The 25,096-nt window shown below is 40.2% G+C and overlaps 3 protein-coding genes, 1 non-coding gene and 1 pseudogene across 4 annotated transcripts; 2 read left to right on the top strand and 3 right to left on the bottom strand.

Moving 5' to 3' along the window:
• The first annotated feature begins 1,449 nt into the window (after positions 1–1,449).
• Positions 1,450–9,944, top strand: LOC116246204 (condensin-1 complex subunit CAP-D2-like; annotated as a pseudogene).
• Positions 9,945–11,821: 1,877 nt separating this feature from the next.
• On the top strand, positions 11,822–14,825 carry LOC116262440 (pentatricopeptide repeat-containing protein At5g15300-like). Its single transcript, XM_031641833.2, has 2 exons — positions 11,822–14,523; positions 14,726–14,825. Exon 1 carries the CDS (start codon positions 12,033–12,035, stop codon positions 13,617–13,619), a length of 1,587 nt encoding a protein of 528 aa, XP_031497693.1. The 5' UTR covers positions 11,822–12,032; the 3' UTR covers positions 13,620–14,523; positions 14,726–14,825.
• Positions 14,774–16,333, bottom strand: LOC116262444 (chlorophyll a-b binding protein 13, chloroplastic). The gene is made up of 3 exons (XM_031641842.2): positions 16,116–16,333; positions 15,873–16,034; positions 14,774–15,378 (listed from the first exon to the last, which is right to left on the bottom strand). The coding sequence occupies exons 1-3, from the start codon at positions 16,242–16,244 to the stop codon at positions 14,869–14,871; spliced, it is 801 nt and encodes a 266-aa protein (XP_031497702.1). The 5' UTR covers positions 16,245–16,333; the 3' UTR covers positions 14,774–14,868.
• Positions 16,334–18,329: 1,996 nt separating this feature from the next.
• Positions 18,330–18,403, bottom strand: TRNAI-AAU (transfer RNA isoleucine (anticodon AAU)). Its single transcript has one exon. It is a non-coding gene; the product is annotated as a tRNA-Ile (tRNA).
• A 1,756-nt stretch (positions 18,404–20,159) lies between these two features.
• Positions 20,160–23,888, bottom strand: LOC116246195 (uncharacterized). Its single transcript, XM_031617939.2, has 2 exons — positions 23,662–23,888; positions 20,160–22,163 (listed from the first exon to the last, which is right to left on the bottom strand). The coding sequence occupies exons 1-2, from the start codon at positions 23,836–23,838 to the stop codon at positions 21,480–21,482; spliced, it is 861 nt and encodes a 286-aa protein (XP_031473799.1). The 5' UTR covers positions 23,839–23,888; the 3' UTR covers positions 20,160–21,479.
• Between the last annotated feature and the right edge of the window lie 1,208 nt (positions 23,889–25,096).

The raw sequence follows: 25,096 nt of genomic DNA, 5'->3' as shown, positions 1-25,096 counted from the left end.
TATTAAACAATATAATGTAAATAACTCTTAGAAGATTAACTGTAAACGTTCTGAAACCTAACAGATTTGACCTCATTCTAGAACAACAACAATTAGCAGAATGTACAGCTGAGTTTGTTTATTTTGCTAACCGCATGGCCAGGTCTTAAAACAGAAAACAAATGCACAGGATATAGGCTACATAGCACGAGTGCCTGAGAAAAACTGCAGCGGAAAATTTCCATAAGTTGACATGCACACCTTTCATGGATCAGTATGTGTCAATAAATGATTAGTAGTATCCTAGAACCTGAGAGCGAACTATTGCTGATTCTGCACCAACAAATTCTGCAAAAGCTTTATCTAGTGCTTCGCGGGCGCACCCAGCAAAATGCTGTTTGTTGGTTAAAAATTCGGGTAGTTTTATCATATTTAACTGAGATAGATATAACACGAATCCTCTAAAGAATTTGAGTATTTTTATGATATGACTTGGTGTGTCCATCTCGCTTGAGGAAAATTTTGAAGGCTTTACAATGTTTAGAAGCATCTAAAGTTTGTTCTGGCTCTGAACACCGTTTTATGTGGTTCTGGCATTCTGCAAGGAATGAGAAGATACAAATTCGTGGTCGCTGTTCCCTCGCAGAGTTGTGAAGTTCCCACATTTAGTCATTACCACACGGAGAAGTTCCCGTATTCCAGGTGCATCCACTACACAAACTTCCCCTCCACTGAAACAACGTTGTCCTGAAAACACATATAAAATGTTCAGAAAAATTGCCATACATGAGAATATGAACAATTGCCATAGAAGAGCAAAGCACCTCAACCTACCGAGTGAGCCAGTAGGTGCAGTTTCCTTTTGAGCATTTGGAACTAAAGCATCAATTGTAATCCTGTCAATGGCTCACAGGGATTAATGTTGGCGATTTTTGCTAATATCATGAGATGTATATGAAATGTAGTTATAATAAAAACTTTTAGACATTCAGTGCCGTTCCATCGTGTTACTGAAGATCTTCAATGGAACAAAAATAAATGTCATAAGAATTGGTAAAGTTCTCTCTAACACGAAAAATGGTTGATTGTTATTTCCCTTGTCAACGTTCTCAGCGTTCATCAACGCAACTACCGTCTCAACGTTGCTTTCTTTTCTATGCACTACAACAAATATTTGAATGGACAACATTGCTTTCGCGTCGAAGATAAAAAAAAAATTAGCCAAAGGTGTGCGTTCATGTTTCCCGCCCTACCAACAATTCCTTTTCCTTATATCTGTACAAGGTTCACGTTCCCAATTTTGTGATATGAAGATCAGGATCCGTTTACAAAGGGACTTAAATTTAATACATATAAATAATTAAGTGTAATAAAACATTATAAATATATATATATAAATTAATAAAAATTAAAAAAATAATTATCAGACTCGATTCAAGTTTATCGGACCCATCCGAGCCGTCCCGATAAATGAGTCGGACCAGCCCGGGTCTCGTTTTTCCGGGTCAGAGCTCGGGCTCGAGTCGGACCGGGTACTGGATACCCGAGACCCGGTGCCGAGGCTTGCTTAAGCGGTTACGGGATCGTTTGCGCCAAAAGTTTCCCGCTCTTTCAGTCTCTCGCTCCCTCCCTCTCGATCTCGTGGAAGCCGAAGAGCTTCATCGTCTGGCCATCCATGGCGCCCTTCGTCATCCCCAAAACGATAACGGATCTCGAAGAGGAACCAGAGGACAGAATCAGCCTGTTCGTTCAGCATCCTGTCGACGTCGCCGTCTGCTCACCTTCCGAGATCGAGGAGATTGTCAAGGGTACCTTCCACCCTCCATTATCTATCCCCTCACTGTTGCCCTTTTGTACCAGCAGATTCCAATTCATCGAAGGCGGCTATCGGATATGGAATTGTTCTGTGTCGAGGAGCAGGAGTTGTTCGATCAGATTTACTCTATCGTCAGGGGATTCCCGCACCTCCTACCACCGTCAAAGGTATCCCTCGTCGAGAGCCTCCGGTCGAATTTCAGCATGCTGATCCCGAACATATCCTGCCTGTCGCGGTCTCCTGAAGAAGCGGAAGCATTTTCCGCTCCTGACCGGTTGGCTTCCTATCTCAATGCATTCAAAATCTACACCTACTCCCTGTTATCCATCGTCCTCATCCTGGTTTCGCGAACCAGGCTTCGCGGGCTGCTGCGGCTAGCCACCAAAAGGTTTGTCAAAATTTCCCCCTCTTATTTGCTTTTTGACTTTAAGACAATTTCTGAGTTTTTTTCCTGTATACGTGGAAAGGGGAGGAAGAAGCATGCGGCAGAGTCATGGAATTGGGAACTACAGCGAGGACAAATTATTGGGTTGGTGGCCGATTCTCTTGAGATTGATCTTCAGTCGTTGTTTGGTAAATCGGAGTTGGATGAAGATTACCTATCTAGGTAATCCTTGTCAGGTAAGAAGATCTATACAATTTGCGAATTTTTTTTTTTGGTTGCAGATCATCAATCGCTCGAGTTATTTTGTAGACGTTGCTCTGATGTTTTTAGTTTATGTCTGAAAAATTAGGTTTGCCTATATTTTCTTGTGGAATGATATTTTGAGTGTTGGAAAAAATACACCATTAGAAGTCATTTCACTTAGACGTGTCTAGGCGACGTTATTTGCTTTTAAATAGTTTTTAAAACTAATGGTTGTTTTATCTAATGAAGTATGACTTTGGCTTCTTTCTTGGTTCCGCATTGTAGTTCGACCTTCACTTTGTTCGAGAATTCGGCATTACTGAGGGATGCAGAGGTAAAAGATGCGCTTTGTAGGATAGTCGGAATTTGTGCTACTGGGTATCACTATACCATGCAGTCAGCCGCGATGATATTGCACATGATTCACAAGTTTGGTTTCCTTCCAACTCACATGGCTGATTTGGTCGGATGGGCAGAGCACAAATATTCAGATGGCAGCCTTGCAGTTGCTTTGATAAGGGAAATTAGCCGAACGAATCCAAAGGACTACTTGAGGGACACTTCTGGTGCCGATAACGTGGGAAGATTCCTAACAGAACTTGCTGACAGGTTGCCAAAGCTTGTGGCTACGAATGTTGGTATGCTGGTACCCCACTTTGGAGGCGAGTCATATAAGATTAGAAATGGACTTATTGGGGTATTCGGGAAGTTAATTGCTAAGGCATTCAAGGATGTAGATGGAGATCCAGCTGGAGTAGCACTTCGATTGCGTGGTAAGCAGTCAATGCTGGAAATGATGCTGGAGAGGTGTAGAGATGTTTCAGCATATACTCGAAGCAAAGTTCTTCAGGTGTGGGCAGATCTTTGTGAAGAACATGCAGTATCCATTGGATTGTGGAATGAGGTTGCACTGGTTGCTGTTGGGCGGCTTGAAGATAAGTCTGCACTCGTGAGAAAATCTGCGGTTGAATCTACTGATCACAATGTTGCAGTACAATCCATTTGGACCGCAATTGCGAACTGCTTCATTTGAAGGGATTCTGGAGAAATACAACAAAAGGCTTCAACAACTATTACCCAATGGTTCTTCTGAGAGCAGTGAGGTTAATGTTGAGGCAGACTCTCAAAAGGTTCATGGGCATGGAATGGGTGATGTTGTTGACAATAAGAGCCATTCCAACATCTTAGATGGTTTTTCTGATAGTTGTGCACCTGCTGTTGAAGTAGGCATTTCAGTTGATTGTCTGCCAGATATTGGAAACTTGGAACAGAGTCGTGCATCGGTTGCTTCACTTGAGGCTGGACTGAGATTCACGAAGTGCATATCATCAATCATGCCCACTCTGGTTCAAATGTTGGCTTCACCATCTGCTTCTGATGTTGAGAATGCCATCCTTTTTTTGATGAGATGCAGACAATTTCAGATAGAGGGGGCAGAGGCATCTCTACGAAAAATGCTGCCACTGGTAGGACTAGCTTCTTATATTCTGTATATGATTATGCTGAAATCATGAATTATATTAGGGAGCCCCTGACGATGCCTGTTTTCTTCCTGGAACAGGTATTTTCCCAAGATAAAGCAATTTACGGAGCTGTGATTAGTGCATTTATCACAATCTATGCAAAGAAAAGCCCCATGGAAACAGCTAGAAATTTACTGATTCTTGCCACAGACTCTAGTATAGGTGATCTTGCAGCTTTGGAATGTGTCATTAGTTCGTTAGTTTCAAAAAGGGAGATTCCTTCAAGTACTGTATGTTCAATTATTGATGCTGCTAGAAATTGGTAATGCTATTATGGCTTTGCATCTTCGTATCTATGTTTGAACCATTAGATGTTGTGCGCTAGGATGAATATTTGTGCAGAAATCTGAAAGTATTTAATCAGTTGTTGCAAGTCCTTTATTTTAACAAATCTAATAAGACTAATATTGGTTTTGGTGAATGTTTAGGCTATTACATACTTAACCTATCATTTTCACTTTTCAGTGTGTATAAGTGTGCATGGTGAAGATATGGTGGAGTTGGTTTTTACGTTTGTGACTTGATCATGTATTCATTTCATATAACTATTACTCAAGTTCTTTAGTATCTTATGCCTGCTATGCTGGTGCTAGCTTGTGATAGTTGTGCTGTCTTAACCAAGTAATGTTGAAAAAGAGAGATGTTAGGCTAATATCCTTGCTTCTTGTTTCATAATAATGATATTTTCCTTTTCACTCATAGCATCCAACTCTTGCAGCCACCTGCTAACTACCAACCCTTACAAGGTAAAACCCCCAAACTCACACACACACTGCCCTAACCCCGTTAGAGCAACCCCCTCACCATAGGAGAAGACCCCAATTCATCGATAACCCTAATGACCCCCGCAATTCCCTTATTTATAGTAATCTTCTGGATCAGTCCAGTAGACCCGTTAACGACCCGATTCCCGATCTGAACCCTACAATGTAACACTATGTTGGTGCTAGCTTGTGATAGTTGTGGTGTCTTAACCAAGTAATGTTGGAAAAGAGAGATGTAAGACTAATATCCTTGCTTCTTGTTTCATAATAATGTTATTTTCCTTTTCACTCATAGCATCCAACTCTTGTGATTTGGAAGCTGTGTTTGGGCAGACAACTACTAGTTTATGCCGAGACACACACACTGGGCATAGAACTCTTGATCTTCTTGAGCTGGAGGTTCTTAAACTAACTGTCTGGATAGGCAGATGGAGCTCTAAGAAAAGATAGCTCCACTACCACTAGCTTTTGAGCGGACTGAGCTTTCCAGATCTTCAAATGCTTTGTTGGTTTGACTACACTGAAGTTTTGAGGTAGACTCTAGTCTGGAAATTTGCACTTTAATCAGTGTGGTCATTCATATCGTTTTGTTAACATCTCGATCAGGACCAGCTCACCCACATAGCATGGATTTCAAAATTGAATCATATGGATTTTGTTAAGCAGCCCCTCATTTGCGGGCACTTAATCATGATACTGGTTCTAGAGCAGGGTGTTGTTTCATTCTCCAATTCTGAATCACAGTGGAATTGGTATGTTGAATATATGGCTCATTGATAATTTTGATTCTCTGTTAACCAATTACATGAGACCATTTAGTTAACATGGTAAAGCTGAATGGTGGTGTATGAGAGAGGAAAGGAAGGTTCAAGGGGAAATATCTTGTGTCACTTTATGATCCTTAGGGGGCCTTTTTACTTTGAGATTTAGTTATGTTTTTTTTTTGCTTTTTTCTGTTGTTGAGTGAGGTTGTCTGATGGATGTTACTATTCTTCTGCTGGAAGCGTTTCACATTTTACCCATTTGCTCACCTAAGAAGCAGTCTAAGTGTTTCTTTTATTTTTCAGATATCTTCTTTGTGGGATTTCTTTAATTTCATTGTCAGCGGGGCAACTGCAGAACAATGCCGTGGAGCACTCTCAATTCTTTGCATGGCTGCCAAATCATCACCAAAGATCATTGGGGTTCATTTGCAAGAAATTATAGATTTTGGCTTTGGATGATGGGCAAAGGAGGATCCTTTACTTGCAAGAACAGCATGTGTTGCACTTCAAAGGCTTTCTGAAGAGGATAAGAAGAAAATAATATCTAGCGGTGGCAGGGTTTTTAGGGTTTTGCAGAATATAATAAATGGCTTTGCATTACCAGAACACATTTGGTACGCAGCTGCAGACCAGGCCATTGCTGCAATATATTGTATTCATCCGAGACCTGAGATCTTGGCTGCTGAAGTTGTTAAAAAGGCTCAGAATCTTACTTTTCCTTGCAATGGCACCAGTAATGTAACTAATGCTGAAAGTGGGAGTAGAAATGGCAACACTTCAATATCAGTTAAAGTTACAAAACTTAGTAGATTCCTTTTTATTGTAAGCCATGTAGCATTGAATCAGTTGGTTTACATTGAGTCTTGTGTTAGAAAAATCCAAAGGCAGAAAAAGAAGAAAGAAACATCTACATCTGAACAGCAGAATGACCCCAATGGACATGCTGAAGCTTCTGCAGCACCCAATAAAGTAAGATTGCATCTGATGATCTAGTGGATTCCTGTTTAGTCTAATTTTCTCTGGATTTTACCTGGAGTTCTGTCTTTGGTTTGGTTCGTCTTGATATGCTTGCTCCATGGTAATTGAATTTTAGGCTAAGGGAAATGTGTTTTACCTTTTTTCCCCATTGTCCAGGAAAATGCTATCAATCGTGGATTGGGTCTTGCAGATTCTGATGATGCTAGGCTCGATTCTCTTTCTGAACAAGCTGAGAAGGATATTATTTCAGGTGGTTCAACTGATAAAAATTTAATTGGGCTATGTGCTCCTCTTGTTGCGAAACTATGTAGGAACTTCGGCTCAATGCAGCAGGTGAGTGGTTTTGTTGAATACTAAATCTTTAAGACTACTGTCTTTATGAGCCTGGGAAAATTAATATGCCCATTTATGTCTGTAGTACCCTGAGTTACAAGCTGCTGGTATGCTGGCTCTCTGCAAGTTGATGCTAATTGATGCTAACTTTTGGTAAAGTATCTGATCATTATCTCATGCAATTTGGATAAAAATAACATGGCCCGTATTGCAAATCCTAACTGTGTAAGCCAAACCATTAGCAGTGAAGCAAATCTGCAGCTTCTATTCACTGTTGCTGAGAATGCACCACGTGAAACTGTTCGTTCCAATTGTACAATAGCTCTTGGAGATTTGTCAGTGCGTTTTCCTAATCTATTAGAGCCATGGAAAGAGAACATGTATGCTCGGCTTTGTGATCCTGCAATATCTGTCCGAAAAAATGCTGTTCTGGTCCTTTCTCATCTCATTCTGAATGACATGATGAAGGTACTTATTTTGGCCAAAGATACTTTTGGTACACTGTTGTTTAGGAGAAAATACCAAGTTACACGTGGAATGCTTGTTGACCAGGCAAAGGGTTGCATTAATGAAATGGCTGTTCAATTAGAAGATGTGGATGACAGGATCTCAAATTCAGCCAAGTTTTTTTTCCATGAATTGTCAAAGAAGGGTAACAAATTTAAATTTTAAGCTACAACTCTGGACTTTTAACAACTGGTACAACAAGATTATGTTAAATATGCCAACATGTTGTCCCTTTGTAGGAAGCAATCCTGTCTACAATTTCCTGCCAGACATTCTTAGCAGACTGTCCAACCAGAACTTCGCTGAACAAACTTTTTGCAGCATTGTGCAGTTCCTAATTGGGTTAATTAAAAAGGTGCTTCAGTTTGCATTGTACATGCAATGTAACTGTTCTTCCAGTCTCGTCCTTCCACTCCCTTTCTGATATTTAAATTTTTGTAGGACAAGCAAATGGAAGGTCTGGTTGAGAAGCTTTGTAATAGGTTCTGTGGAACGATTGGTGGGTTGCATGTGCACTTCCTTTGGAGAAATGTTCTTGCATGTTTTGCAAATATTTTGATCTGTATTTTTTTCCTCCTGTAGTTTTATAGAATTGGAGTGTGTATTAAAACTTGTATCTGCTGTTTGTGGACTTTTCATTTTCTTTCTCTGAACAAGAATGAAGTCATCACCAATCATTTTTGGTTATTGGAAGACAGAAGATACAGTGAGTTGGTGATGTTTGTAAAACCAGCCTATAGCTATGGTGCCACAAAAAGAAAACAATCACCTTGAAGATTATTAATGTCAAAACAAGTTTTTTTTTTTTCTCTTAATTGCAATGAATTCGTGAGCATGCAAGGCCTGCTCTTGAAAGATATTCTAAGGCCTAGCATAGCACGAGGCACAGCAGCTTTACTGTTTTGCAATGTAGCTTGGAGGATTCACCGTGCAGTATAGCAGGCATCTTAAAACATTTGGATTTTCCTTTTCTTTATAAAACAGTGGTGAGGTCAGAAGCCTTCTTCATTCACATTTCCAAACTGGCTTTTTGCTTGTGCTGCTCGTTGTCGTTCGTGACGTGTAGAAGCTGATGGGATAGATCTCTGCATGTGATTGTGGCCCCTTTTGCTGAATTCCTACATTTTCTCCTATTAAGTAGTTTTTTTTTTTAACAAAACTTACTATTTGCTTTTGGAATTTTCTGTGTCTGTTTGAATAATTTCATCATGTTAAGACCTGAGGATTTAAAAAAAGGAGTATATTCATCTACTGTTGCATTATGTTTAGTGCCACCAAAATTCAAATTTGTCTACTACATATTTTTCAGTCGAGTTTCTAAGCTGCCCTTTTTTGAACATATGCATGTTTTGTTTTTCAATATTCTACTCTTTGATTTATTATAACATTAAGATTTTTGAAAATTTTCTTAAACTAACTTTGCCACCAGTGTATTGTTTTACCTCTTAGATATGCATCCTGAAACTTAGATGACATCTAACCAGAAGTGTTTGCTATATATGGAGAAGTTACATGCAGCAATATTTCTATTTTGTTTTAGGATGTACCATGGCTGAAACTGGAGATTCTTCTTAGAAACATATCTTACATTATGAATATTATTTGCTTAGTTTCCTCATCTGTTTGCGGAGCCATAACTCCCTGTTCATTAGCTTGGATTGATTGATGTTGCACACTGTACTGCAGATGTTAAACAATGGGAAGGAATAGCTTACTGCCTTTCACAGTTGTCCCTAACAGAAAAGGGGATCAACAAACTTTTTGAGTCCTTTGAGAGCTATGAACATGTCTTATCAGAAGAGTCGGTGGTTTCCCACTTCAGAGCTATCATAAACAAGGTGCAGTTTCTTTTATTGCAATGATCAACGATGCATGCATTTTGTTTAATCTCTCTCTCTCTCTCTCTGTTCTAAGCAGAAAAATTTCGCCCACTCACACAAATGGCAGAGGTGGCCGTCAGGGGTCCGCCGCTTGATGGGATAAGCCTTTTTTGATGTATACTACTACTCAAAAATGTTGATACCATGCGCGAGGACATTTCTTAACTCACTATAAGGCTTTCTTCGGTAAGCACACACGAAGTGATTCTTGAGTCATCCAATTATAATCCTGTAAATATCTCACAGGGACAAATTTTGGCAACTGATTTTTGTTAATATCATGAGATGTATATGAAATGTAGTTATAATAAAAATTTAGATATTCAGTGGCGTTCTATTGTGCTACTGAAGATCTTCAATGAAAAAAAAAAATCCATAAGAGCTGGTGAAGACTCTCTGACAGCTTTCGCTTCGAAAATCAACAGCTCTAATGTGGAAGACGTGATGCCAAGGGCGTTGGTGAAGGTCTCGTTTGCTGATTTAGCTTAGACTTTTTTACGGTGTCGGTGGTTGTGGCGATAATTTTGTATCCCGTCATTGATTTGAGCGATGATTGTGCTTTACATCGATGATAGCAGCAATACTTTTGTTAAGCGTTGGAGTTTCAAAAGCTCTGACAAACCCTCTCAGTTTCACGTTGGTGGTAGCGTGAACAACACTATTTTTTTATCGGAGCTTGACGAATTGTGTAATGTCTGTAATATATACTGTTGTCAATTGTTTTGGTCGAACATGACTAATTTGGCTACATAATCAACAATATTGATGTGCATGTCTGTATATATAAGAGAGAGAGAGAGAGAGTTACAAAAAATTTAATTTTTATTAAAAAAAAAGTCTATAAGAAGAAAATTACAACTGTCGCTTCTCTTGATTAAGAAGCTGCGACGCCGCCTCTTGCGTTGGAGCTTGCAGGGACCATCATCGGTGCCCTATTCAGCTGTGGATTGTTCTTGGGTAAGGAACTCCCACGCTATCGATGACAACAGTCTTTGTTTGTCGATTTCAAGAAATGTGAAACTTAATGGAGATGAATTGATTTTACAAATATAACGAATTTTGACACGAAAGAGACCATTAAGTATCTGAAATTTGATGATGATGATGTTAGATACGATTTGATTGCTGAAAATAATTTTGAATTTAGAATTAGAGCATCTAAACAACCAATCTGTGATTGTATATGGCAAACTAGAATTTACCTTTGTCTATTAAACAATATAATGTAAATAACTCTTAGAAGATTAACTGTAAACGTTCTGAAACCTAACAGATTTGACCTCATTCTAGAACAACAACAATTAGCAGAATGTACAGCTGAGTTTGTTTATTTTGCTAACCGCATGGCCAGGTCTTAAAACAGAAAACAAATGCACAGGATATAGGCTACATAGCACGAGTGCCTGAGAAAAACTGCAGCGGAAAATTTCCATAAGTTGACATGCATACCTTTCATGGATCAGTATGTATCAATAAATGATTAGTAGTATCCTAGAACCTGAGAGCGAACTATTGCTGATTCTGCACCAACAAATTCTGCAAAAGCTTTATCTAGTGCTTCGCGGGCGCACCCAGCAAAATGCTGTTTGTTGGTTAAAAATTTGGGTAGTTTTATCATATTTAACTGAGATAGATATAACACGAATCCTCTAAAGAATTTGAGTATTTTTATGATATGACTTGGTGTGTCCATCTCGCTTGACGAAAATTTTGAAGGCTTTACAATGTTTAGAAGCATCTAAAGTTTGTTCTGGCTCTGAACATCGTTTTACGTGGTTCTGGCTTTGTGCAAGAAATGAGAAGATACAAATTCGTGTTCTCGGTTACCTCGCAGAGTTGAACGTGGCATGGTTAGGTGGTTTCTCTGTGCATGGATGGGAGCCACTCATCTACACCCAACTTGGATTCAACACGGTATGCCTTCTTCAACAATTATTGGAACTTTAAAACCTGTGACATCTCATTAGCTCGATGATGTTCATAAGGTGTTAGGGCGGTGGAGGAAACGGTCTGAAACAGCGCCATGGTCTCAACTGTATGCTCTCCATCCAAACGTGGTGTAGGGTGGCAGATACCTTTCATTTTACAAAATTTACAGCGTCCCTAAATACTTTATTGCACCTATGTGGGTGGGACAAAAATAGGGAAGAAGTTCTTGAGAAGGGGTGTTTCAAAACCTTGCCTTAAGGGGCATTTGATTACTTCTAATTTAGTTACCTTAGATATTGATTTTTTTCAATTATAAATCTAATATCAGACCTTTTTTTCCTTTGATCTTAGATCAACCTTTTTGCTAGCATAAAAGAGTAAAATGGGGACTTGGAGTGCGAATGTTAGGTTATAGTTTGATGAACTGTGAAGTTCAATGTGGGAATTTGGCCATATGAGTAAAAGAAAACCACATTACCTGTGAACTTAAGATCAGAGGCAATAAATGCCCCTTAAGTGACACTATCAAAGTGGCCGGAAAGAGGCTTAGAAAATAATCTGAACTTTTGGGGCAACAAAACGGCCGCTAAGTTTAGTTGAACGCTGCAGCGGAGAGGATCAGCTAACCTCATATTCTTATCTACTTATCCTCAAACAGGACAAATAAAGACTAACCAAGTCTTGGATGCGGACTTAAAATTTGCGAGTAAAACCAGACACTGTATTGGTCATGAATACTGACACTGGAACCATTCTTTCCTCTTAATGCGAGTAAAAGGAATTCGGGACCCGTGGGAGCGGCTCGGATTTTGGAGAAGCGCATGGATATAGACACCAGAGATGAACAGGAAAACTTAAGCATTTATTATTGCAACGGATGATCATGGGCACTTACCTTATGAAGTTGTTCTTGGGCGTAGTGTAGAATACGATGACGAAGAAGTGGATCGTATCACTACTGCAAGGTGCTTCGTGCAATTGTATGAGGCACGTAGAGCAGGTCCACTGTCTCGTGATCAAAGTTGGTTGCATAAGTAGTACCTTCGTTATCGGCAGGTTGATCTGGTGCTATGTCCTCTCCCCCAATGGTAGCCTACAGTATGGCCGCCTTCTCTTTGATGAAATGGGTGATCCCAAGCAGCCATTTTTGTGGAACACCATCATCAGAGGGTACTGTAAGAGTCCCTTCCCCCTCGAAGCCCTTCGCCTATACAACCGCATGATTTGCTTGGGCACTCGGGCAGACAACTTTACCTTCCCTTTTGTTCTCAATGCGTGTGCCAGAGCCTTCACAATTGTGGAGGCTGATGAGAAGTGCTCCCTCTCGTGCAAGGGTGCTGAAGTTCACTGCAGAATTGTTCATTCTGGCTTCGAAGGAAATGGTTTCGTCCAAAACTCCCTTATCTTCATGTACTCCGGGTACGGCCAGGTTGAGTTTGCTCGTCGAGTGTTTGATGAGATGCCAATCCGAACCCCCGTCTCCTGGAATACCATGATTGTTGCCTACGATAGATGCCAACAGGTTGATATAGCCAATTCTCTTCGTGAAGAGATGCCAACGAAGAACGTGGTTTCCTGGAACAGTGAAATCACAAAACTCGTCAAGAGTGGCCACGTTGATGCTGCACGTCAACTATTTGACCAAATGCCTGAACGAGATGCCGTTTCGTGGAACGCTATGATAGCAGGGTATGTAACGCAAAAACAATACGCCGAGGCCTTGGAGCTCTTCCGCCAGATGCAGATTACTGGTGACGAGCCGACTGAGATTACTGTGATCTCAATGCTTGGTGCATGTGCGGAGGTTGGTGAGCTTGAGTCTGGTAGACGAATACACGCCTACATACAGGAAAAGGGATTCAAGGTGGAAGGTTTTATGGGCAATGCTCTCATCGACATGTATGCGAAGTGCGGATGCTTGGATTTAGCGCGTCATGTTTTCCACCGGATGACCATGAAGCACGTTTCTTCATGGAACGCGATGATAGTAGGTTTGGCTGTTCACGGTCAAAGTGAAGAAGCCCTCGAACTTTTTACTGCTATGGAGCAGACACAAATTCGGCCTAACATGGTCACCTTCTTGGGAGTTCTCACTGCTTGTATCCACAAGGGTCTCCGAGATGAAGCTCGGCGCTACTTTCGTAGTATGTCAGAGGACTACGGTATCAAACCTGACATAAAGCATTTTGGGTGTATGGTGGATCTTTATTGTAGGTTGGGTATGCTTGAGGAGGCTAAGCAGGTAATTGACACAATGCCTTTTGAACCTAATTGCGTTGTGTGGCGAACTCTGTTAAGTGCTTGTAGGTCTTCTGAAGGCGTGAATGTTAAGTTGGCAGAAAAGGCTATACAAGGTTTGCTTCAACTGGGGCCTCTTGAAGATATGGACTATGTATTGTTATCCAATGTCTATGCAGAAGGTAGAAGATGGAAAGATGTGGCAACTGCTAGAAGCATAATGCTCGACTCGAAAGTTGTGAAGAATCCTGGGTATAGCCAAATCCAGGTAGGCTTGTAAAAAAACTCATGGATTGTGCTACTGGGACCACCACCACCTTGGGCATGTTGTCTCTTCCACGAACTTTAGGCGCCGGCGGCAATTGACTCTAGACAATTCCTCATGTTGCTGCAGAAGTGTAAGAGGACTTTACATTTATGATTTTCCAGGGTAAGTTGGCTTCCAATTTCAAAATGATGGAAGCCCTTTTACTAGAAGAAGGGATATTTGAGTTCCAAACTGGAGGAATATTTCTCCTGGAACATAAAAATCAGTGAAAATGACATTGTATCATGGCCTCTAGCAAAACGACAGTCTTTTGGATGAAAGTTTGGATTCCAATTCAGGGAACCTGGCTTTCAGGGGATTCTTGATTCGGATGCAATGCTACCGTCTCAGGAAAAGAGCAGTCCATCTATAGCTGTTCCTTTTTTTCTCAACTAAATTCGAAGGCCTGAATAAGTTTCAGAAGATATCAAATGCACTCAAGTGGAAGGGACATCAGCTGGTGCGTCCCCTTGAAAAGGAACTAGATAACTTTTCTGGTCAGAGAACCTTGATGGACAGTAATGGTTAGTGATTAACTTGAATACTCTTGCCATGTTTGTTTGATGAAACGCTTTACAGGACAGTATCCTGATGCTGAAAGCCGGAAACTAGCTGTCCTGAAAAAGGATCAGATGAAAGTTTATGTTCAGATGATGCAACCACTGAACTTGAATCGAGGCAGCTTGTGCTCCAATCAGTTCAACAGTTAAGTTCCTGGGGAGGTAGATATCGATAATAACTACAGCAAAAAATTTTCTAACGTGGTAGATAGATCAGCAGATGCCGACTTCATTTCTTAATTTTATTTGAGGGTTCTTCCATTCTGTCTCGCGGTTCTTTTCTGACTAGTATGCTTTTCGTAGATCACATTGGGAAGGTATGGTTTCCATTTCCGGAATTCGGAAGGTCCTACCCTTGCATTTTTGCATGACCTTTTGGATTATCGCTTACAACTGAAATTTGTTGTGACTTGTCAACATGCTACTTTTGCTGGATCTGGCCTTTAAACTTCTATTGAAATTTGTACGATCCTGTTTTGTTTGTATCCTTATTTCATTTTAATGCTACTTACGTTGCAGTCATTTTTGTCGAAGAAATCTACAGCGACGATGCTGAAAACGTTACAATCACATTAAAAGCTGGCTATCTGAATATTAAACTTGAATAATTGATACATAAGCATATCAACAAATTCACATTCTCCACCATGTAAGAAAGAGTTCTAAGACCCAGGGACAAACTTGGTAGCATAGACCCAGGCATTGTTGGCAACTGGGTTGTCAAGATGGTCTAAGAGATTCTCAAGTGGGCCTTTTCCGGTAACAATGGCCTGAACAAAGAACCCGAACATGGAGAACATGGCTAGCCGACCATTCTTGATTTCTTTCACTTTGAGCTCCGCAAGGGTAACAGGGTCGTCAGCAAGACCAAGTGGGTCAAAGTATTGACCACCAGGGTACAGATTGTTGCCTTCTCCTACACCAGGGAGGCCATTGATGCGGAACCCTTCGACGAGACCCATCAGGACAACTTGGAAGCCAAGCACTGCCAGGATGCTCTGAGCGTGAACAAGATTTGGGTTGCCCAAGTAGTCGAGGCCACCTTCAGAGAAGATTTGAGCTCCTGCCTTGAACCACACTGGCTCTTTGAAGTCCACCTTCACCCACTTCTCCAGGACCTCAGGTGTGAGGCAACCCAATGCGCCAAGCATTGCCCATCTACCATGGATCACCTGTGATAGTAGCATCATGTCAGTGCAGGTAGCTTTTGGCTTCATCTTTGTGGGGATGGACACCTTATCTCGTTCATTTTCTTTTTTGACTTATTTCTACACTGTAGCTGGTGCAGGATGTCAAACAGAAACTAACTATTATTCAGCCAGATGAACAGTGGACTCAAATGCTGCAGTGTCAGTGTGTCTTTACATCTAGTGGACGAGAAATGCCCTTTTAAAAATGTAGAATCGAAGGGGTCATATGAGGCAAACCAGAACAAGGATGAAATCATGGTTTGTCTACTTCCACCCATTATTGAATATAAAATTTAAGGTTTAGCTTAGATGACTGTCCTGATATTATCCCCTTTCCAATGGGAAATAAACACCAGCAGTTCTAATTTGTACGAACGTGCACACAAAATGGATTATGTTGCAGTTGTTTTGCCTACTACTCTTGTGTGTTCGATCTAATTGAAAGCGGAGAAGCACGAGTTTTCTGGTTCATATACCTCCAGAGCTCTGTTCCTTGCGAAGGCTTCTGGGTCAGCAGATAATCCGGCAGTATCCCATCCGTAGTCGCCGGGGAACTCTCCGGTCAAATAAGATGGGGTCTGTGCTGAGAAGGGGCCCAGATACTTCACTCTGTCTGGACCATACCAGAGTTCATTTCCCTGTTGTTGGACCAACCAAAGATAGTCTTAGAAAAGATTTAGAATACACACACAGAGAGAGAGAGAGAGAGATTGTCATACCATTGTGAACTTCCCATTTCCAAATGAGACAAGGTCCCTGAGAGATTTGGCATTGGAGCCTCTGGTTTGGCCTAGAAACGGGGTCTTGATAACAGTCCCAGATCTGGCAGAGGCTAAAGTGGAGGCCATTTTTCTTTCTTGGTTTCTCCCGCCTTTCTCTGCCTCTTTCTCTCTCTTAGTGCAGACTGGCGGTGGTAACGAGTTCTCAGGCCGGAGCACATAAAAAGCAGCCACAGAAAGGTTGGATGAATTCTAGTGGCTTGGAGGGGAGCAAGATTGTTTTCTGGACTGGCATTGGTGGGCATTCGTTTTCCACCAATGAGAGAGCATTAAAGGATTTAGAATATCTGCTACCCATATCGTTCTATCCTTTCGTTTATCTTTTGTTCCCCACCAACATCAAGGTATCCTTTTATTGCATGCTCCTTTACCATTGGACTTATCTGAACCCCTAGACACTAGTTCATACTATATACAATATAAGTTGTAGTTTATACTATGTACAGGAGTATTTTAATACGTTGTTACTGACAATACTCTGTATTGGCTGATACGTATTGTATCGACACGAAGGCTTTCTTACTTTGAAGTTTTATTCTTAAACCATTCAAACGTTTTAAATTATTTTGTAAATTCGAAAAAACAAGAGTGCAATGTGGAGATATGTTTTAGCTGATAACATTTTATACAACATTTTTTGTCCAATCCACTTTATTTATCCGAAAGACACTTAAGGTGGGATTTAAAATTCAGGGAGTACTATATAGGTGCTCACTTTGACTGTACAAAATGAAGAAGATGTTAAATGTTTGTGATGCTTATATTTTAAATCAAGTTTGTTTTCCAAAAATATTTCATCGAGATCCAAGTCTTAGTGGGATCCAAATATGGGATTAGTTGAAGTGACTATATCAAAGCTTTTCAGAGACTTCAGACTTCTATCTCTAAGACTGTTTTTATTTTTACTAAATTGTAAACTTGCTTTACTGGATCAAACTAACTAGATTCTGCTAATAGGGAAGTGGTATATATGTCCTGAACTCGGTTTGGCTTATTTAGGCCGTATCCGTGGGAAAGACAATAACAAGTACAGGACGACAACAAGATTGATAGAAACGGATGTAGAGCAACGAACGTCGACGGTAATTCATGCATTTGAAGCAAAGAAGAAAGAAATTTCTGCAACCGCAGAAATCTTGTTTGGTATAACCTGAAACTGGGCCAGACTTCATGCACTGAATGGTAATCTCAGTTTAAGTGATGAAATTTTTATGTCCTCTCTTTTAAGCAAGAAGCCGACGAAGAACAGGTTGATGCTCGGCCTATGGTTACCATCCACCCAACCCAAGCATTGCAACCATTCATTTCAAACTAGGGGCGGAGCGAGAAATTTTTTCTTAAGCAGGCCGGCGTACATTTTTCAAATTTTTTTACGAGGGCTGAATAATACTCTAACAACAAAGTGAACGCAAGAAGTACATTGGCAGAAAGACGAATGGCTGTGAGGGTTTATCTGGGGATCTAATATAATCTCTTCTCTACTTGAAAGAAACTTGGGCAAGTTTTGATAGCCCTGGATCTTAGATTATGTTAGATCTACACTATTTTGAAACCCACCTTTTAAACAGGGAGAAGATTTCAGTAATCAGATTCTAGATCAACGGTTGAATGCAAAAACTGTGAACTGAAAAATAGGTCCATGAAATCCGCGTGAATCTTGGATAACCATCCATGGATCTTTCACTGGAGGTGATGAAATGAACCATTTTTTTTTCCTCCTCCTCTCTGAAAGACTCTTGGCAGGCAATATTATTTCAGCAAACGCTGCTAAAGCGTCGGCGTAAAAATCCTTCTGCATAAACAGAACAACGATAAGGGTTCTAGCTGCGCTCCCCATTTGCTGTGCTGCAAACAAAGGTTGCTGGGCATTTTTTATTTTCCCGATTATAATATCAGCTCGACTGGGGATATAAAGGTTGAGGATATAATTTAGATTTACCACTCTAAATTCGATGAGAGAAAATGTCGGGTTGGTGATGGATTTGGTTTCAATTTTACTGATAATAAAATGACAAAACACCTCCCTAACTACAACTAGGAGGAACTTACAAAATCCAAGCAGGTCTAATGGCCAGAAACCGGTCACGGAAACCATCAAAAGCGACCAAAAAAAAGAATGTACTTACTTGCGCAAGGAGAAAAGATAATGAATGTTGGCCCATGCAGGTCTCGAACCTGCGACCTTCGCGTTATTAGCACGACGCTCTAACCAACTGAGCTAATAGGCCAGATGTTATATGGTTCTTATTTTAACTTTAAAAACTAATAATTAAAGTACGATATTTAAATACATTTTTGCTAGAAGATTAAAAGAAAAACTTTTGACAAGTAAATAACTGTACATCGAAACAGAACATGTCAAATATGCACCACTGCTTGTGTCGAACGATAGATCTAAGAAGTTTGGTGGTTTCACTTTCTTATTTTTAAGCAGTTGGAATTGGACCTGGCATGGTTTAAACATTCCAACTTCGGGGCCTGATCGCATCTCGGGTGTTAGAATCCGGATTTTGAATCATCAATGTGAAGTGCAAATGGAATTTCGTTATCGTGCAGGATCCGTTCTCCAAGGTCCAGTTTAGTCAAGATCCAACTCGCGGATTACATGCGATGTGTTGCTACCGGGTCGGATCCAACTCGGCCACCGACCATCTCCCTCCCTCTCTCTCCCGCTCTTGCTCGCTCCTCGCTCCTTACTCCGTACCTCCTTCCCGGCATCTCTCTCTCTCTACCCCACTCTCTCTCTCTAAAATTTGCGGTCCGAGGAAGGATGGCTGCATGGTCGGCGGCGGCTCGCCGAGCACCTTCCCTTGCCGATGCGCTCAGATTATCGTCTTCCCCGTCGCAGCCATCCGGGGCTCAAGCAGTTAAGCTACTCCACCGGCGGGGCTTGGCTGGTGGTGGAGGTTCTCTCTCCCTCACTTATTTGAATTGTTGGTTGCGCCTTAGCCCTTGTTTTTTGGTGCCGTGTTTGTGATTAGGTTGTCTGTTTCTTCTTCCTTGGTTTCACACCATCTTATTGATCCTGAGTGGGTTATATAGTTGATGAAATTATTTTGTTGTTCCTGAAGTTTCATCCTCTGTTTTAGGCCCAGATTTGGGTTTAAGTTTTTTTATTGATCTTCTTCATTGGTACGCGTAGGATGTTGATCTAGTTTCTGTCATGTATTTTATTTAGTGATTTACTGGTTCATTCTTTGCAGATCATCATGGGCCTCCGAAGGTCAACTTTTGGCAGGATCCTCTAAGCCCATCCAAGTGGAAGGAAGAGCATGTGAGTGTTGCCAACCTCGGGATAAATGGGCGCGAAATTATGTGCTTGATTGAAGCTATCGTTTTACTTTCTGAACGAAGTGTTTTTTCCTTTTTGGTTTACTTCGAAAAATAAAGCATGGAAGATGCATTTTAAATTCGTGTTAGTGAATTGATGGTTGCACATGCTAAAGTTTAAGACTTGCTTCTTGGCTACTTTCTAGCTTACAGATATCTTGTTCTAAAATAGTGATTTTTTCATCCATTCGCTTGGAAGTTGTTATTTATTAGTCTTTCATTGATCAGATAGGTGGTGAGAACTTAGGACTACTATAAATGCTTGGCATCCATATATATTTTTTTCCTTTCCAGTTTTAATATCAGGCTTTAAAATTCCGAGTTCTCCTTCCTTCCTTTATGGTTTATGCTCAGTTGTTAGATTGACGTGTTTATAATGTTACATGTGTGTGTGTGTGTGTGTGTGTATTTCGTTGAGAAACTAAATTATGTAATCATCTTGGCAGTTTGTGATTGTCTCTCTGTCTGGTTGGGCTTTGCTAATATATGGAGGTTTTAAGATGTTCTCTGGAGGGAAAAAGGAAAAGAAGGAATAGGTATGTAAATTTCTGCATGATTTTCCCCGATCGCCACACATGCTATTTCTATGATTAGGTGGAAATGACCAGAGAGTTCTTATAATGACATGGTCTGAAGTTTGATCAGTGGTTCCAGGTGAAGAGTCTAAAGACACAAAAACTACAACCACTATGCATATGATTTAAGCGGCTCTGGGTGTTCAGATTAGAGCTTGCATGTAAGGTTCATTTTCCTATGACTGGTTTGTTATAATGAGGTAATCAAGTACATGAATGATCTAGAGAGTGGAGAATGCTGTGAAACATTGTAAACTTGTATCTGTTGCTCCTGGACCGAAGTGAATTTGTGCCAACTTCTTGTGAAGCTGGACTTTTGCTATCATGCAGATAATGTAAGTGCGCATGTGAACACGTGATTCATGCTTCATGTTTCCATGCTGATGCAAGAACATGTACATGCTACCTGTATGTGCTTGCACATGTCAAGGGCGTGTTTTCCTGCTTATGAGTCCTCGAACATCAGATTTGATTGTAGAGACTATGAAAACCCTAGGTATCCTCTTTGTTTTTATTAAACAGTAGCAAGGGGGGTTGGTTACTTAAGGGCATAATATCTTTTAGGTATAGGTCAAGTCACCCCTTGGGGAAACTTCCATTCTCTTCTGCTCATGCTCAGATGGTAGAGGTTTGGCAATATTTTCACTGCGTTTTGGACATAAACTGAAAGTCTTATCACTGATCTAACCAAATCGTTCCTTTTGCTTGTTTCTCATTTTAAATTTTCAAAGCTTTGACATCAGTCGTTTATCATTTTGAGCAAGCTTCTGTAATGGCCTTTGCAAAAAGTATCAGATGGGACCCACTAAGTTGCTTGGAACTGCGGTGTCTGCTTGCTTCATCAGCCTTTGAAAAATAAAGTTTTCCTGTCTTGGTGATGGCATCTACAAGAGGTTGTAGATCCCTACAAAGGTTTTGAACTTTCACCTGATTGATTACGGATGTTAAAAATCAGGGTTTCTTCTCATGCTCGCTCTTTGAGCTCAATGAAGGCTTCAATGGATAAAAAATTTTATAGTTTTTGACTTAAAATATCTACGATGGACTATTTAGCTCGTTGCATTTCCACTGAACTGATAGATGTAAAATGAAAATCACGTTGGCAAAAATAATCAGTATGTGTTTGATACATATATTATGACTTGCTCTCTCCACCTTGATTATTACGTGGTCAAATACTAGGATAAGAAATTATTGCTGCTCCCTGGGAGCTTTTCCTTCTTTTTCTTTGAAATAAACTAATTAACCAGTTACATTTTGGTGGCTGCTTTGTCTTTGTTGTCATCTTGCTAATACTCTTCGTCTGTGCCTGTTCATCCATTTTTGGTATATCGTTTGATGCATTTGTCGGTCACGTCTTCAACCTCTGCAACTTTTGTGCCAACACATTTCTGGGGGTTCAGTCATCGTCCTTCACATCATCCTCCTGCTTATTGTGGTTGATGTCGGTGTCACCCAAATTTTCTCCATGACCTTTGGTGATATTACCTTTATGTGGAGTATTTGCACGGCTATCCCTGCTTCCGGAATCAATACCTGTAGCATTGGCTTCTTGGTTTTCAAGTGGCTCCTCAGTAGCATTCCGTGGATTTTCTCGTGCATCAAAGTTTGTGACGAGGACAATTGTTTCATCTTGCCTTCTCTCTGAATCGTCACTTTTTTTGTTTCTGGAATGCTGATGTGTAGTCGCAGCTTCTTCCGTTGCGTTCTTCGTATCTATAGCATTGGTGGGAGAGTTACGAGTACCAAGCGAAACAATGGACTGGAAAGCTGAAGGATTTCCATTTAGGCGCTTGAGCTCATGGATCTCGTCTTCCTTCTGCTTCAGTGTTTCCTTCAAAGCTACAAGCTGAGCGTATAATTTCCTTGAAAGGCTCTTTTCTTCCTTTAAGCTAGTAATCTTCTTCTGCTTCTTTTCAAGAGCTGTGCCCAGGATTTTGCGTTTTTCTTTGAGGGCAGTCATTACAGACTGCAACTCTATGAGCTTGCTATTCAATTTTGCCTTGTGGGTCTTGAGGGATTCAATTTTCGCTCTCATGCTCTCCACCTTACTTTGCAGTTCTTGTGAATAAGCTTTTTCCCTCTGATAGAATAAGCAGGCAAGAAACGTAGAAGAATATATGCATTATATATAGCAAAATCGAGAGAGAGAGAGAGACTAATTCCTATTTACAGCGCATAATCTTAACCACACTGGTTTATGTCTTTTCTTACTAGTGCTTAAAAAAATATTTTAGGATGAGGGAGATAGACAGAGACATAATAGTCAGTATTTTTTATTGAGCTTCACCCCCGAACATGGAACCTGGTTTGCCTAAAGGGCTCTATTTTGTAGGATTGTAGTAAAAGTGACTCGCATTCAAGATTAACTAATTGGCCGGTTTTTAAAAATCGACGTGATCTAGAGATTCAGGAATTAAAGTTGGAAACATAATTTTTTGATTTGAATCCAAATTATGTAGTTCTCATATGGTTTGATTTGTCGAAGATAAGTCAGCATAAAGCTCTAAAGATATAAAATATATTGACATTATAGCATCTACGGTTAAATTACCTTTGTGTTTTAGCTTTTATTTTTAAAACTTTCAACTTCCATATAAATGAGGTATATATTAAAATTCAAGTTAGTTTGACTTGATCCAATAGCTTTTAACATGACAGGAGACGTAAATCAAATGTTTCTTTGTCTTTTGAGCCTAAAAAGACCAATGCATTTTCGGCTGCTGATTTTTAATAACTGAAACAGTTTGAAATTCATCTAATGTCAGTGACTCAAAGGCTAATCCCCGTTAAACCAACTGCAGGTCATGTTTATGAGTTATGACGATGGAATGTAAGGGAAAAAAATAGAAAAATAGTAAAGTACAAATAGAACTAAATCACACACTCTCTCTCTCTCTCTCTCTCTCTATATATATATATATATATATATATATATATATATATATATATATATATATATATATATATATATATATATATATATAAACCATGACTTTGACATTTATTTGTCAAATTGACAGCTGAACCTTAAAGATCAGACAACTCAAATGTTGTCTTGTTTGTTTTTTTATATAATCTTCAAACGCTAGATTGGATGAAAATTGTTTGAGCCATTGATTTTAAAATCATATGGCGATGATTAACCTGTCTAAAACGAAAAACTTGTAATTTCAAAATACTGAAATACCTCAAGAAATCTCAATTAAAGAAACTCGTTTATTTCTTTAATGAGGGGTATTTCAATCTCTTTTAAAAGCATTTTAAAAGCAATTTGATTTCCATGTTTTCAATTTAATTTTCGCTGCATGAATTTTCTTAAAGTTGATGGCCCAAAAAAATTCCCATCAAATCTGACATATGAGGGTGTATAACTTCACCCAACCTTCAAACTGTAATTATATTTTTCGGCCCATGCCGAAAACGATCGAAGGAGAACTTGCGAATAAGCAATATATGCTAAAATTCTTGCCCGACTTTAATTACTTTTCCTCTTGCTCTGTGTGATGCAACAGTGCAGCAAAGTCATTATTCTTTCATTATGAGAGGGAGAGAGAGAGCGAGAGAGAGAGAGAGATTGCCTCATATCTCAAGTTGAGAATCTTGATCATTCCATCCTTCTCCCGGATGAGGATATCGTGAGCTTGTTTATCCTTGACCTTGTTCAGCACCATCACTCCCGCCACTGCTGCCGTGAAAACCAGCAGTATCAAAACCTTGTATGGCCTCATCTTGTTCTTGGTCGAAGGTGCTGCCATCTCTGTCTCTCTCTCTCTGTCTCTCTCTCTCCCTCTCTGCCTCTGTCTCTCTCTCTCTCTCTTATGTAGACATTGTCTGTATTACAAAACTTGAACTTGACAAACGGGAGACAAGGAGATCAAATAAGGAAACATGGGCATCACCACTTCTTTTCCTTATTCTTCTTTTTTATTTTTCCTCTCTTCTTTGTTCTTCACACTATCCATCTTTGTTTTTGTGCTGCCCTTCCACGTCTTTGGCTTTCCAATATTCAATACGTCTCCCTTTGGCGACCCTTTCGAGCTGTACTTAATTAGTTTGAGAAAGTTCCTAAGAAACCACGATCAATACATATAGATATCGGACATTTGGTTCATGGCTTGTCGTTGCTTATACCATTGTGAATCGAGATCATGTTTAGCCTAAAAACATCCTCAAAACCACCAAGAGAGCTGGACCCTTCGTGATGCCTTGCACGACACACGGCCATCTAAAGTAGAGAGGTGCTCTCCCCATTGAGAATCTCTAAAGAAAAGAAAAGGAAAAAGAAAAAGGACGTTTCTTGTAGAGGATAAATAATGATGAACGTCGTATCGCCATTAGAATACTTGGCCTCTGCTGCTTGATAAACCCAGCTGGTGGGAAGAAGGTGGCACTCGTATTAGAGTCTCACGGGGTTAACTGGTTACCGAGTCCACAAGGACCAAGAATCTGGCAGGAAGAACATGCAGACATCCAGTTGCAGTGTGATTTCTTTCTGTTATGAGCGTGTGTGCTTCCTGGCACGCAATAAAAGCTCAGCTTCTTTCACCAATTAACTCATGAGTGAGGTGATTTTCTTTGACTTGATAGAGAAAGGGGGTGATCTTTTTATAATGTGAGCAGGTGTTTGGCTTCTGTCTACGACTTCTAGGCAACAATATTAGTCCGTTTAAGAATGGTATTTATGAAAAGGTTTTGTACCAAGATCAGTATCAAGCAACCTATCTCCTACACTTTAGAGAGAGAATGAAGAACCAGGGATGAAATCATGCCCCTTGAAGGAGAAGCAAGTTCAAGCTGAAGCCTTCAAGATGACACTTCGCTAGCTATTAAAGAATGTGAGCCCACAAGAGGACTTTCATCGGGCTTCAACTCTTGACTTTGTTCAACATAAAGGCGGGAAGGCGACCCACTTGGCTACGTGCACAGAGCTAGGCATCTGATGTACCTTTACTTGTTCCTGTCTGAACACGACGGTGAAGCCATAATTTTTTTGGCTGAGGGGTGCTCGAGTTA

Source organism: Nymphaea colorata, chromosome 1 (genome assembly GCF_008831285.2).
Source record: "Nymphaea colorata isolate Beijing-Zhang1983 chromosome 1, ASM883128v2, whole genome shotgun sequence".
Classification (NCBI taxonomy): Eukaryota; Viridiplantae; Streptophyta; class Magnoliopsida; order Nymphaeales; family Nymphaeaceae; genus Nymphaea; species Nymphaea colorata.
Note: the sequence above shows the minus strand (reverse complement) of the source record. Positions and strands in the feature narration are given on the sequence as shown.